This window comes from Corythoichthys intestinalis, chromosome 2 (assembly GCF_030265065.1).
Source record: "Corythoichthys intestinalis isolate RoL2023-P3 chromosome 2, ASM3026506v1, whole genome shotgun sequence".
NCBI lineage: Eukaryota > Metazoa > Chordata > Actinopteri > Syngnathiformes > Syngnathidae > Corythoichthys > Corythoichthys intestinalis.
This window is the reverse complement of record NC_080396.1, coordinates 50,055,670-50,071,520: the sequence shown is the minus strand read 5'-3', so window position 1 is coordinate 50,071,520 and position 15,851 is coordinate 50,055,670. Positions and strand designations below refer to the sequence as shown.

At 38.6% G+C, this 15,851-nt stretch overlaps 1 protein-coding gene across 2 annotated transcripts in view; it reads right to left on the bottom strand.

Moving 5' to 3' along the window:
• Nucleotides 1–15,851, bottom strand: part of dock3 (dedicator of cytokinesis 3) — a 93,537-nt gene that overhangs the window by 45,769 nt on the left and 31,917 nt on the right. For both annotated transcript variants that reach the window (XM_057818686.1, XM_057818694.1), the window contains exons 6-13: nucleotides 14,694–14,842; nucleotides 7,569–7,653; nucleotides 6,488–6,529; nucleotides 2,971–3,125; nucleotides 2,806–2,887; nucleotides 2,651–2,711; nucleotides 2,420–2,567; nucleotides 694–782 (exon numbers count right to left, since the gene is read on the bottom strand). In XM_057818686.1, the coding sequence (XP_057674669.1) occupies nucleotides 694–782; nucleotides 2,420–2,567; nucleotides 2,651–2,711; nucleotides 2,806–2,887; nucleotides 2,971–3,125; nucleotides 6,488–6,529; nucleotides 7,569–7,653; nucleotides 14,694–14,842 (811 nt within the window). The remainder of the gene's footprint in view (nucleotides 1–693; nucleotides 783–2,419; nucleotides 2,568–2,650; nucleotides 2,712–2,805; nucleotides 2,888–2,970; nucleotides 3,126–6,487; nucleotides 6,530–7,568; nucleotides 7,654–14,693; nucleotides 14,843–15,851) is intronic.

Here is a 15,851-nt window from a genome sequence, read left to right as displayed (position 1 = left end):
TTAAGTTTTTGAAAATAAGCCCCAATACGGAACGGTCCTGTGCCCCCTTTTCCCCGTCAACTGATAGTGAAGTGTCTGCATAACTACTAGTTACTATAGAGGTGACATGGCACCGGACCAGACTCTACATTCTTCTCTGGCTCTTCCTTCTTCGTCTTTTATCTACTGCGTGTGCAACAAAGTGCCACTGTTCAGTTAAGAACCCATGTAAGTGAACTGCATTGTGCTACAAGCTAATTTTAAGTGAAACTTGCGACAGAACTATTGGAAAAACATGCAGTTGAATGGCAAAATGTAAGTGATGATAAGTTCTTACTCTAAATAGCTTAATATTTGTGTGAAATGTGTTCCGTAATCAAAAAAAGGTTTTGTGTTTAGAAAAATATTTACATTTTGACCACAATTGCAAGACATAATGCCATCATCAAGTATCAGTAGGCCTACTCTGTATCAGCAAGTCCTCGAATTTAGGTACCATGTTTGTACTCACACTTGGCCTGTAAAAAGTGGAATTAGTGCATCCAGAGTTTCATCATTTTATCCGAATTTCACTTAGAGAAGAAAATAACTTATTAAAAAAAATAAAAATAAAACACATGACAAAACTGTTAAAACACGCAACGAAAAAACATGTTGATGGAATATCCTCCGTTAGCACTGCATATTCAAAAGACCCACAGTAAATGTGTTTACCATAATTGGTGCTGGGAGCAGAGTATTTGGTGTTGGACTTGCGGATGATGTTTTCATGAACCTGGTACCACTCGTTTTCGTTGTTACATCTGGAGAGAAAAACAGGCAGGTAGGGCAGTTGGCAGCAAAGCCATTAGTGGAACAGATGGGCGAATAGGAATTGTGCACATGGGGACTGCACGAACAGCATGTGTCCCTAAGCTGATTTCCTCCTGGAGAAAAGGTAGCAGCATGGGGGAGTTGCTATCAAGTAGCACGTCAGCCCAAATGCTCAGCACACTAAACAAAGCTGACAGCCAGCTCTCGACCAGTCTTTTTCATTACTGAGGGCCTGTAGGCCCCTGGGAAAGGCATGGGGAAACGCATGGGCTGGAGCCTTATAGGAGCAGACAGTTTGGAGGCAGCACAGCATTGAATCACTGCTTGCTTTTCAGAAGGAAGGTCTCTCGCCTAAGCAGAGTGGCCGGCGACAACAGTCCTTTGTTGTGGAGACATTTATTTTAAGCCAAATCTCCAAAATGCAACCATTCCAGTGGTATGGTGTGTCTAAGTGACCTCTAGCCCAAAGCTGAGACATTATCACAGTCAACTAACTATAAAAAGGCTGGGGTATGATCATCATTTTTAGTGGCGCTCTACCACTGGTCTGTGATATTTTGTATGCGGTGCTTCTTCCCTCTTAAACAGTAGAGGACTCTAATATCTAAAACCCTGTCAAATGAAATTAGTGGTGGGCAATATCACATACACTAAACAACAGTACCATAAATTAGACTATATATTCATTCGTCACTATCAGCAATTTTTACGACACATTTTAAAGTGCACTGTGCTCAAGTCTACAGCGCTGATATTTCTTGAGTGTGATAAATCGCCACACAACACAGATATGCGGTGCATAAATGAAACAGAGTTGATGAAAATTTAAAAATTTGGTGGTGGAGAGCAACACTACTACTACACTACACTGGGGAGGAATCAACCACTTACAACGAAATACAACTAAGTATTAACAACTTTTTGAATAACATGTTTTCATCAAACAATTGAAATAGTGACATATTGTTATCATATTACAAAATGCTCCATATCATGACAGAATATTTTTCCATATCATCCAACGCGATGTAAAATCATAGATTTGTTTTAAATGAAAGCTGTCAATTTAACTTACTAATAATGTCGATAACTCTAAATTCTGATGTGGTTCATTTTTTTTAACATGCAGTTAATAACCTTTGCCAAACCACATAATTTGATGAAAATACACCTTCAGACCTCCTGGCAAATCACGCCACTCTCTCGGCTGCCAGAGACAATGTTTTCGGCCATGCTGGCCCCGAGTGTCAGGGAGGATTCCTGATTGTTGGGCAAAACAATGTGGGGTTTTACTAGTCGGGCAAAACAATGTGGGGTTTTACTGGCCAAAATTGGCCATATTCAGGCGGAGCGATGAGCATGTTTGGATGAAAATAAATCTCCAAACCTCAAGGCACTTCGCTCTGCTCGAGACACACTATTTTAGGGCACAACCGCATGAAGGATCAGTGTGAAAACTAACGCCTGCCCGTGTTAGCTCATGAGCTAAGTTTTAGCAGGCGCCTTTTGTGGTAGCTTAAAAACCATCTCATGAGTTTTCAGAAGTCTCATTATTATTACAGTGCTGTACTCTCAACACATCAGCATTCAAGTGCAGGGAAACTAAGCACACTATCGCTTTACTCACGTATAAACTTTAAGCACAAAGTCCTTCTCCTCTTTGAGGTCAGTGATAGTATGGAAAACATCACTCATAGCGAGAACGGCGCAGCCATATGGTCGTCGGTACATCACGTGTGGTGGGCCTTTCTTTGAGTCGTTCAGCAGCATGCGGCCTGAAACGTAACAAATAAAAACCTGTGACAACCTCTCTGAGAGAAAACTAGTAAATACATTTGTAAACAAGTCAGTACTGTACCAGTTCTCATGACATGTGCAACAATGTACAGGTCTCTCTTCAAGTCTTTACTACTTAGGTCCTGCAGAGACACATGGAAAAACAGTTTTGTTATTGAATAAAAAAGAGCTGTTGTTAATTTAATCTATTTTCAGGCTGAGTAGAGAGGCCCTCACCGTGAAGAGAGCACAAAGACGATCAACCTTCTCTGGATTCTTTGGTCCTCCATTTTTGTTGAGTTTCACCATGAACTTTTCGCTGCAAAGCAATCACGTTTATTGTTGGCCGTGTCCGTTGCAGAGCAGGTCTGAACCAGTAATGTGAAAGATGTTTACATGCACCTGATCTGTCTGGCCTCTCGAGTGTCATACAGAGAGAAGAAGACGTCTGCGTCCTCGCTGATGCTGTTGTAAGTGAAGCTCTTCAGATTGATGAAAAGGTGGTGTGACACTGGGACACGGCAACTGTCACCATGGCGTGGTCTCACGTTGTCAGCCTAGCAACGAAGGGATAAACTGAGAGACCAAGTATTTGCAAGTAAAGTAAAATTCCGTAGTCAGTACTGCAGTTGATTAATACAGAAAGAGCCCATTAAAGTTGCATGCAGATGTTGGGTTTTGTGTTTGAACACTGCATGAAGGTCATTTTGGGATATTTCCTAAATTAATTATTCATCAATCACAATGACGGATTTCGAGCATATGCTAGAGGGCTATCTCTAAAGGTGTTCATTTTGGTGCTGATCTAATTTGGAGCTGCTGAGTTGACTTGTTCGGCCTTGATGGAGGTCAGCACAATATACTCCACTCTATACTCGTGTGTTATTGGTTATCAGGAATGGCAACCTGTTTACACTACTACAACATATATGAGCACTGGCTGGAGGGTCCAATCTTTTTCTTCCAAGCGCATAAATATAAACGGAAGACTGCAAGGGCTGCTTTGACATTCCATGCTAAAACCATTTCATTAGCATTTAGATATTGTTTGTATGTTGTGGCTATTTGGAAAACCTGATACTTTAAAGCTATCTGAAAGGTGATAATGCAAATTTTGGATTTTGGCGTAGTAACCAGCCTTGAAAACACACTAGAATAGATCGTCCACTGCAAAAAGTACCACCATAATCAGTAGTATGCATTAGGACAGGGGTCAATAACCCGCGGCTCTAGAGCTGCATGCGGCTCTTTAGTGCTGCCCGTAGTGGCTCCCTGGATCTTTTTCAAATATCTTTCAGAATCGAAAAAGATAGGGGGTGGGATATATTTTTTGTTTTAATATGATTTCTGTAGGAGAACAAACATGACACAAACATTCTTCTAATTCATTGATATTGTAATAAACTTAAACTTGAGGCAGCATCGTACAACAGAGTAGTCATGCGGTGCGTCATTCTCTATAGCAGTGCTTCTCAATTATTTTCTGTTACGTCCCCCCCAAGAAGACGTAAATGTTACGCACCCCCCAAACTCTCTGCCGCCACTGTAAATATACTGTAGTATCATTTTGTATATAAATAATATATAGCGTATTGGCCCGAATATAAGACGGTGTTTTTTGTATTGAAATAAGACTGAAAAAGAGGGGGTCGTCTCATATTTGCGGTCTAGACATTATACCCATTCGCGACGCTAGATGGCGCCAGATATCTTTGAAGCGATGTTCTGTCATGACAGATCTCAGCTACTCTCAAGTTTAACCAGTTTGCATCATTTTATTGCAATGTTTTCCCTATTCAGATTTGTTTCAAGACTGCAGTTACAGTTAGACTTCACTTTGATGGTTAATGCGGTTATTGCAATTTTGTTGTTTTATCACAATAGATTGTTTTTTTTATGTTTCAAAAACCAGAAGCCATTCATTTACGAATCTGATTGCACTTTAGTACATATTTAGATGTTCAGATATTACGATTTGAATGAGGCAAAATAACAAAATAACATGCTTTTTCTCTCAAATATATTGTTATAATTATTTGTTTCAGATCTACTGTAATTATTTTCTGTATTAAAATTAATTTGGTGTTCAAAAAGTCTTTTTTTCAAACTTAAGTCTTGAAAAAGAGGCAGTCGTCTTATAATCAGGGCCGTCTTTTATTCGGACCGATACGGTAATAAATTTGTACAACTCTGCATAACATTGTGTTCTTTTTAATATCAAAGCAAAATGTCATATAGATCAACTCACAATAAAGTTTAAAAAAAAAAAAAAAAAAAAAAAAAAAAAAAACATCCATTCTGTAAAAATACACACATTTTTATATACATACATTTTTTGACCGTTTGATACTGTAAAATAAAATTCAATAAAATCAATAAATGATAATAAATTCAAATTGATTAGCAACATTAACTCATGAGAACAATATGCCAAACAATTAGACCGAAAAAAATATATATAATTAATAGAAAAAAATGACAGTGTCATTGGATAGAGGGACAGTTTTAATTTTTGCTGCAGGAAGTATCTGCTCCTTTGCTATGGTGGGGTTATTTTGCACTGAGCAACTTGGTATGCCACCTTATATGATGCCGACAGTGTTCACTGGTTTACTGATGTAACACTGACAAAGCGGGAGGATTGTTGGCATTATTTGGCACTCGCTGAAAAAAATAATTCCTGCTATTCGCTTCAAACCTTTTTAATCAAAGTAAATAGTCTTTCCCCGTCTCCCACTGTACTAAAATTCAAGGCCAAAAGCTAAATGCTACAAACGCTTCGTTTCCTTGTATAAGCTTTTCCTATCTCCAATGCTCTTTGCTTTGTGCTCTTGTTTGGTTCAAAAATACTGCGCACACGCTGAAAATGAGAGCGGCACTGCCACCCACGGAGTGGATGTGCAATTACACGTTATTCTAGTACGACAAAAAAGTATGTTCCCCACGGTCACGTGCGCAACCCCCAGCATTGCTCTGCACCCCCCTGGGGGGGAAGCCCGCCCCACTATTTGAAAAGTACTGCTCTAAGTACTGCTTATTTAAGGCTTTTAATTTTTTGCGGCTTTAGACATATTTGTTTTTTGGTCCAATATGGCTCTTTCAAAATTTTGGGTTGCTGACCCCTGCATTAGGAGATGGATGGATGGATGGATGGATGGATGGATGGATGGATGGATGGATGGATGGATGGATGGATGGATGGATGGATGGATGGATGGATGGATGGATGGATGGATGGATGGATGGATGGATGGATGGATGGATGGATGGATGGATGGATGGATGGATGGATGGATGGATGGATGGATGGATGGATTTAATCATACAAGTCAGGGTCAATCACAGGTTAAATTTATAAATTACCAATTCTATATTATCGGTGAGATTAAATCAGGTGGTTTTTTTTTTTTTTTTTTTTTTAAAGATACTGGGTGTCGACTCATGTTTGATTGGGATATTTTATTTTTGCCGGTGCAAAATTAAACTATAAGAAATTCTCACAAAGACTAAAGTCGTTTTCAGTGTTCTTCAGGCACCAAACCTTCTGGAAAACCTGTTCTTGAGACTGTTGCCCACCTTTTGACATCTTTGCATAACTTTGCCATATTTCATATTTTTTAACTTTACTTAATAAATTGAGGAGGGTGAATCCGAACTCTGATGAAGTGTCTGAAGCATTATTTGGCAAGCATTGGCACTTCTGAAAGAATTTGTTAACCCCGCTTTTGGCCAACAACACCCATAACATAACAGTGTCTGTGTCAATTATTGAAATCTGGCCACTAAAAATGAGGGGTGGGTCGCAAAGGTCCCACCAGCTATTGGTCGGACACCCCTAACCACAAACCAAAATGTATGTATGAGATAATCAGCTGTGTTGTTTGACTGAAATTTAAAAAAAAATGTTGAGGTTGTGTACCTGGTTTGTGCTTTGCTGACCACAGTGTCTGCTGGATACATGCTGAAAGAAAAAAAAAAAAAGAGCAAAGGTCACAAGAGAGAGCAGTCAAGCCATTGTTGTCCCCTCCCACAAAAGATTTGATCCTATTTACCGCACCGTAGCTTCAGACACGCTCTAATGCCTCCGCCTATATTTGAAATGGGACAACATTTCACCTACGTATTGAGCTGCAAGCGCTAAAAGAAGCGACGTGTGGGAAGGAAAAGGACAAAGCCGTCCTAACGCTGTATCGCCCACACGCTTCACAGCAGCCCCAAAGAACCTGTGTCCTCCCCTAACTGAAAAAGTGCCAGGGCCTTGAGACCTGCCAAAAACAAGCTTGTGCTCATCAAGTACATTTTTTTACAAGGTCGAGCTACAAAAACTTTCTGGACTGAGCATTCAACTTGGGAATAATTTGCACAAAAAAATTAATGAATTAATCTACATAAAATTATAGTCATTGGTTGTTGTTCAATTTCATACTGTACATCAAGTCATTTATAACATAAAATGATTTACCATGAAGCCAAAGAGTGTCTTGTGAGAATGCATGCAAGAAATTTTGAGTATTTTCCCATCATCTATCCCATCACCTGTCGCTTTACATTATATCTGCATTGCTGGCTTGTCAGAGTCACGTGCCCGCATGTGGAAGGAAACACTCAATATGGTACTAGACCAAGCATAAAGCACAGGTCACACAAATCTTTTCCTTCAGCTGAATTTGCCCGCTCTCGTGAGTCACCTTCTTATGGATGATTTAATAATTGGCACATTTACACATCCTTAAACATCCCACAATATATACTGTATATGCTAATAAAAAAAAAAAGTGCCTTATACATATTTTTTAAAAAAAAAACAAACAAAAAAAAAAAACTCCAAGTGCACAGAAACCTTTCATTGCTGCAGATGTAGTATATGCATTCTGCAGGGACATAGCATACTTTATAATTTAGAGACCACTAATTCACATATTTAATTTATTGCGTTTAATAATTCATAGGGAGAGTTTGTGTAAAATGAAATGGTTCAAGAATAATTCTGAGCAACATACCAGTTTGTAAAGCTCTGATATGCTGATCTGGTCTGGGTCCACCATTTCAAACTCTTTCCTTGGCACAAGGTCGATGCCAAGGTGTCTGTTTAAAGAGAAATGATTGAGGTTAGGGATAAGGTTAGAAAAGTTTACATTGCAATGACCGTCGAAGTTCAGTTTATTAATAGCTCACAGCTAAAAATAAAATCAAAACACTTTGTGTCACTCCAAAATAAATACAGCATAAATAGAAACTTATTTTTATTTAGATAAATATTTCATCTAGTGCATGTGGAGAAAACTTTGATATGATTTAACCCTACATTTAGTTCTACATGGCATGGGATTAAACTTTCATACAAACTCAAACCTGCGAACAGCAATTTGTGATTCAAAGATAATTTTGTCAATGAGGTCTGACAAAAGCGACAGATAAGGCGAAAAGGCCTTCATTCTACATAATGAAGACAATATTCTTTCCAAATGGGAGTTTTCAATTTAAAAGGACAATCAGTTTCTGTTATACTTGTTAAATGTGTCAGTATGACCCTACAATAGCACATTAGTAAAATGAACTGTGAGAAAACAAAAATAACCCTCTTGTGCATACCTCGAATATTATTTTTAATTAACCAGTCAGTGATAGAAGAGAAGACGAAAAAAAAAATATATATATATATATATATGTGCATTCACAGGCGTACACTGCAGGCTCATTCTAGATGTTCCTGATTAGGGTCTCTGGGTTACATTAAGAACTGTTGCTTCCTTGCACAACTAGGGATGGACCAATCCAGAATTTTCCACTTCCAATACTGATACAATTCAGATACCAGAACTTTTTTTTTTTCAAACATATATATACAGTGAGGAGCAGAAGTATTTGCACCCCTTGTGATTTTGCAAGTTCACCCACTTAGAAAATAGGTACAGGTCTGAAATTTCTATCATAGATGCATTTCCACTTATAGAGACATAATCTAAAATAAACTCACATTGTATTATTTTTCAATCATTTATTTGTAATTTACTGGGTATTTTTACCCCTGAGAATTAGCAATAATCATGACATTCAAAGAGTTGTCAGTCTACCTTAAAAAAAGTCCACCTTTACCCCATGAGTAACCACCCACCCACCACCTGTTTGAGCTTATTATTATCATCACCGGTGCACCCCACAGTCAGTCATAATCCAACTGCTACCATGGGCAAGACCAGAGAGCTTTCAAAAGGCAGCAGAGAAAAAAATGTTAAGATCCACAAAGCTGGACAAGGCTATTGGACAATTAGAAAGCAGCTTGGTGACAATAAATCAACAGTTGCAGCAATTGTTAGAAAATGGAAAAGGCTAAACATGACTGATAATCTATCTCAGACTTGCACTCCATGTAAATCTCTTCTCGTGCGGCATCACTCATGATGAGAAAAGTGAGGGCTCAGCCTAGAACTACACGGCAGGAGCTGGTCAATGACCTGAAGAGAGCTGGATGCACAATTTCAAAGGCTACTCTCAGTATAACACTACGGTGCGATGGTTTAAAATCATGCATTGCTCAGAAGGTTCGCCTGTTGAAGCCAGTACATGTGAAGGCCCGTCTGACGTTTGCCAGTGACCATCTGAATGATGCAAAGGGGTCATGGGAGAAAGCCATATGGTGAGATAAGACCAAAGTAGAACTTTTTGGTGCAAACTTCGTCGTGTGTTGAGGAAGGAAGGAAGGATGAGTACAATCCCAAGAACACCATCCCCATACCTCATGCTTTGGGGCTGCTTTTCAGCAAAGGGGACAGGACGACTGTACTGTATAAGGCATCCTCTGAATGGTGAAATGTATCGTCAGATTTTGAGCCACAACCTCCTTCCCTCAGTCAGAGACTTGAAGATGAGTCGTGGCTGGCTCTTCCAACATGAGAATGATCCAAAGCACACAGACAAGCTGACGAAGGAGTGACTGCGTAAAAAGCATATCAAGGCTCTGGAGTGGCCTAGCCAGTCTCCAGACCTTAGTCCAATAGAAAATATTTGGATAGAGCTAAAATTTAGGGATCCTCAACGACAGCCCGAAAACCTGACAGATCTGTAGAAGATTTGCCTGAAGGAATGGGCCAAAATCCCCCATATGTGTAAACCTGGTGAAGAACTACAGAAAGCGTCTGAACTCGATAACTGCAAACAAAGGCATCTGCACTAAATATTCACACTGATTTTTTTCAGGGGTGCAAATACTAATGAACCCCAGCGAATTACAAATAAATTATTGAAAAATCATACAATGTGCGTTCTGGATTTTTTTACTTTTTTTTTTTTACTTTTTTTTTTTTTTCCTGAGATTATGTCTCTATATGTGGAAATGCATCTATGGTTGAAATTTCAGACCTCTACCTATTTTCTAAGTGGGTGAACTTGCAAAATCACGGGGGGGGGTTATCATTGACAGTGACACCATATGGGGGGGCCTGATGACTGAGGAGAAAGAGGAGGGACGGGGATTTAAAGGGTATATTAGCACTGATTTTCTCAGGGGTACTAATACTTATGAACCCTAGTAAACTACAAATAAATTATTGAAAAATTTATATGTATATATATTATGCATGCCTAGCCGTTTGAAAAATCCAGGAGAGCTATCAACAATAGTCCTGAAATAAAGTATGTCTAGGAGAGCAATTTACTCTTTTAAGTGACAAATATTTTGCAGTGCCATCATTGCTCATCTGTATGATGTACCCTGAACAAAACAGGAAATAAAACTAAGAAAATTAACAGGAACATAACTTCTACTGCCAAAACACATTGAGTTGGGATCATCTGGTAGTATGTATGCCATGGATAGAGTTGCACAAAAAAATTCACATTTGCAGCCTTTATTCTTTGTTAATGCTGTAAAAATACTGTAACTGAGCAAACTTGTTTGTTGTACAGTATTAAAAACTGACTAAATGAATAATAATGAATAATTTCGCAGCTAGCTGTTGTTAGCTGTTTGTTAAGTTTTGTGTTTGTATGCAATGTTCGCTCACATCTTGTGGATCACCTGAGGACTAAGTCCACCTGTCCTTAAGGCCTAGTGACCCCCCCTTAGCAGTGGTCTGTAAACTTGGAGTAAAACTTAAAAAAATAAAAAATAAAAAAATAAAAACATTTTTGGAAGAAAAAAAAAGCAGGACTTCCATCCCTATCTCGCTCTCTGGCGGCTGCCGAGACCGCCTCATTTTGGGCTTGGTTCACTGACAAATCCTTATTCTCAAGTTAACCTTTGCCAAAAATGCCTAAAAGTGCACTTTCAAGGTGGATTGACTGGGGCTAATGCCCGTGCTGCTCACGGTGACTTCTTGCAGTATTTATAGGCCTTTTTGGAAGGAAATTGATTTGGGGACTTTCACCATAGGCAGAGTTTGACTTTTGGGGCAGGGGGGCACAACATGTTTATGACCCCGAAACGCAGTGTCAGCAATAAAATTAACTTACAAGAATATTCATAATAATAAGTTGAAAATGAGTGTTTTTTGTTTCCCATCATTCTTGAGGGGAATTCCAAATCAGGCTGCTTAGGCAATACATTTCCCCAAGATCGTCATCCATTGAATATGGTACGCCTGCCGGTGTCGTGCCAATGTAGTTACCCCTGTCAAAAATTGTATCCCCTGGGCGAAGCCACTCCGCTGCACTGATTTGCTTTATTTCTGTGTTTTGGTGATGTGGTTATCTACGAGGTTTTAAAATATGGCACATCCATTAAAAAAAACACACAAAAAAACACGTTTTTTTCTGTCGAATCATGAAACATACGTTCTAAACGTAAAAAAAGCCAATGTCTCAGTTTGACTCGTAGAATGACCTATAACTGATATTACTGTAATTCAAGTCCTGTATGAATTTTCTCCAGTTTAATAAACGTTGATGTCCAAAATATATATAACTGTGGTTCTTTTTTTGGCTTCAATTAATTGTTTAAAACTATTTTTGACAGGGGTATCTACATTGGCAAGACACCGGTGGTGGCTCTGTTGTACAATTAGTGGGGCTTTAGTGGGGCAAATTGAAACTCCGCCCACCATTTTGTCGGTAGTCTCCATCATTTCATGGTCCATATTTTCAATCCTTGGTTCTTGCTCAGTAGTTGTTGTCGCGTTTTGAAAGCTTAGGTTTGAAAAAAATTACGAATATCAATCTTGCCTTACATTTGACTTACTATAAAATATATTTTTTGTTAATTTCATTCATTTTTGTTGTTTGTTTTATTGCTTTGCAACTTTTATAGACAGTATTTTACCAGAAAATTCTTAATCTTAAAATCATATACTGTATAGGAAAGTCAATTACAAGCATATGGCACTTTTCAACCACCAGGGGGGCCTGACCCCCCTGGCCCCCCCCGAAAATCCACTTCCACCTCCAAACTCGCTCTTTCAAGGCCGCCGAGCTCGCTGTATTTTGAATTTCAGTGTAAAATTATAGTTCTAGGCGAGACTCATTTTTTTTAGCCAAAAACTCCCAACATGAAGCCCTTCAAGGCAGATTGACTGGCACTAAGAAAATGTTCCATTTCTTTACAGCAATTTAACACTAGATTATGTGAGCTGAATGCCGCCAACTATATCTTATATCAGAAATGAAGATGACTCATAAACAGGTGAAACAGCCGTGGCTCATGAAAGTGGACCTGATTTTTTTGACAAAATGACTTAAAACTGTGGGACCTGTAAATGCGCACCCCAAAACACATTTTAAAGCACATGCACATTCGTGCACCTTAAATGACGAAATCTTGAGATATAGCTATACCGTATTTTTCGGACCAGAAGTCGCACCTGAGTATAAGTCGCAACAGCCAAAGAATCCGCAATGAAAAGGAAAAAAACATATATAAGTTGCACCGGAGTATAAGTCGCATTTTTGGGGGGAAATTTGATAGAATCCAGCACCAAGAACAGACATGTCATCTTGAAAGGCAATCTAAAATACAATAGAGAACAACAAGCTGAATAGGTGTACGGTATGCTAACATTACATGATGCTAGAAGTTAGATCGGCCCTAAAAAATCCAGGCCGACCCGACCGGCCCGCGGGTATTATGGCCCGACGCGGCCTAAGCCTTATCAGTTAACTTGATTTGCTTGCCGAGCCCGAAAAAACCCTGAAATTTTATGTTTTATTTGTGAGGACTCAGGAGAAGGAGGAAAGACGGTGATGCAATGCGTGGTTGCGTTTTGGGTGATCATATTTGTGACGATGCCGGTGCATATATGCATAATGATAACAAATTAAAGCCTGTCTTTTGTAACGAATTCTCCCAGCTAAACAAGACTGAAAGATGTATATTCAATAAACATTTATATCTTTTATATTTGCGTGTCTGGATTTGACATTTATTTCAATCTTCTCGAGTTGGCAGAAATAAAAAACAAGTTTTCTCAATGTTTAAATAGTATACATATTTTTCTGATCATTATAAATGCATTTACACAATGAAATAACGCTGGAAAAGTTTTTTAAATATATTTCTCGTATGAGACCAATGCGCCACATTCGTTTACATTCAGCTAAGCTGGCACAGGTTTCTGTATAGCAATTTGAATCCTTTCCATTTCCCACTCCTACGGCAGTTGTTTGCTTTTCAATTCCCCTGTCTTTTGTTTGCTTCTCACTACTATGCTGCTCCATATCGAAAAGGAAACACCAGGATGCTCGCGGAGGACGCCATGGCAGTAAGGGAAGATTGAAAAGAGCGGGGCCACTGCGTTCCTGTGCGCAGGCATGCACAGCGCTTTGTCCGTTTTATCCAAATGATTTATTTTATTTAACATCCATACATCGTTTTAGTACAAACATATGAATATATATATATATTTTTAAGAAAAGTTAGCGAGAGAGAGGTCAGCCCGACTCGACCGTAAATAATAACACATAAGTTGCTCCAGATGCGACTTATAGTCCGAAAAATACAGTATATATGATATATAGATATAGATATATTGGAAATTTTCATTGGTTGAGTCAATCGATCTGATTCATGAATTAATTTTTATCGGAAACCGATACTCATACTGGATCGGATCGGCCGCACCTATGAACACAACATAATGTAAAGCCTCAAAGTACTGCTGAGACATGTTAACCAGGAAAATAGCTCAGACAAACTCTCAAATCTCAGGTTAAACCTTTCAGATCCGCATTTTTTCCGCTGGGCAAAAATAAAAAATGTGCAGTGATTTTTCCTCAACTCAAACACCAGGACAAAGTGCAATTTTTTGGTTGGGGATGTTTCATGCTTTTATTAGCTATTTTTAATGTTAATGTTAATGTGTTAAATGACAAATTAGCACTTTACATTATCCTTTTTGAAGTTGCGCTTGGTCAGCCATTATCAAAGAGCCAAAAAATAGCAAAGAGGGCGTGCCGAACCTCATGATTTGATTTCGATGGGTGAAGTTTCATCCAGTCATGTCCCAGAAGTGGCAAAAGCAACTAAATTCAGTGTAGTAAGTGGTTTAGACACGCAGCATGCTTAGGTCTGAAGGGGTTAAGTTTCCTCTCCAGAAAACTGACCTCAACAACCTCACTAACCTCCTTTTATTAGAGCCTTTATGTTTCCAAATCAAGATGAATGAAGACGTTAAACTGCGTATCTCTTTTAAGACGTGGCGAATCTTAATGTCATGATTGCAGAATAAGCTTGGCCTCAATCAAGATGCAACCCCCGTGTCTTTACATAGTTTATGGATGTCTTTCACTGCTCTGTTAGATTTGAGAAATGGCAGCAGAGAGAAGATGGCCTTACAGTTCCTCCAGGGAGAAAGACACTGACTTGAATCTGCTTGACACGCACTGAACTACAAACGCAACTTCAAGATGTGTTAGGACAGTAAGCAAAATGCTAAATAAGTCTAAATATATTATGACTCATGCTTCATCACTGTGAACATAATTTATGTGGTCGCTTGGAAGAGGAAACAGTATAATTACAATAATAAACTCAATAATGACATATACTATCCCAACTGTTTTATACTTTGTGTTGTTGAATAACTACAAAATTGTATTAATGAACCACAGTAAGACAAAACCATTCTGTCAGCCTGCCACCACATTGATTAATTGCACAGTAAAATAAGGATGCACAGAGCAGAGGATAAACTCACTCATTGCCCCAGTCAAGGCGTACAGTGATGTGCCTCTTGATCTCACGGGTTTGGTCTTGGGCGAGGTGACCCTGGATGAGCTGCCGACGCAGATCGATGAGCTCGTTCATCACATGACGCAACTTATGGAAGAGATCCACCTTATGTTTCTGGGAAATCAGACAAAAAGCTTAAGTTGGTAAACACTTTGACAGTCTTTTGGATATCAATAGTGCACCACTACTATAAAGACGATGGCTAAGTAGCGTTATCAGTGAAAGTCAGGTAAAATATATCATTCGGAATGAATGGCTTAATGTGCCACGAGGATGCAATGCTAAAGTAATGTTTGCCAGTATTGATGTGTCCACCTGTGTTGCTGTGCTTCAACTCAATGTAGTAAATATAAAACCCTAGTGTTTTTGATATTATAAAAATGGCACCAAAATATATATATATTTTTTTTTTTCCAAAAACGTACTTACGCTTTTACTGAATAACCACATAATTAAGTGCTGTTCTAGTAGCTGTCTGAAGGCTTTTATTTTAACAATGACTGTTATGTAGGAAAGAAAAGAACTCTTTACATAATCAATTTTGACACTTTTTGACATACGATTTTATTTACAAAGATATCTCCAATAGGACAGAACACATAAGGACAGAAAACTACATTTAGTAATGTAAGGATACCAGCAGTGTACCAGTACTGAACAATGTTAGCTGTGCATGTGATGCTGAGAGTTGTCCAACAATACAAACTGGACTGCTTGTGAACAAGAAAAGTTAATAACAAGACTAAAAATAAAAAGCAAAATATTTGCCCAACTTCTTTTTTCTGGTCATAACACTTGTTTTCTTGGTCACCTGTTGCTAGGCGGAACTCAAGGAAATCTTGCTGCATGTCAGTTGTGCTCAAACTATTACTTTTTCTTAGGAAAAGTGAAGGCAACGGCCTCCACTCTCTGCCAACCCAATGGTTTAATGACAAACTCAAAAACCGCAAAAATAACAACTTAAAGACAAATTCATTTACAACACTATTTATACTGCGTATTAAAAATTTAAAACAGTTCAAGCCAAAAAAGTAACATGCTTTTACACCACAGAACCATCTGCTGCATCTGGTGAATCACTGCTCCACTTGCCCTCGATGCATAATTGCAACTGCAATAAATC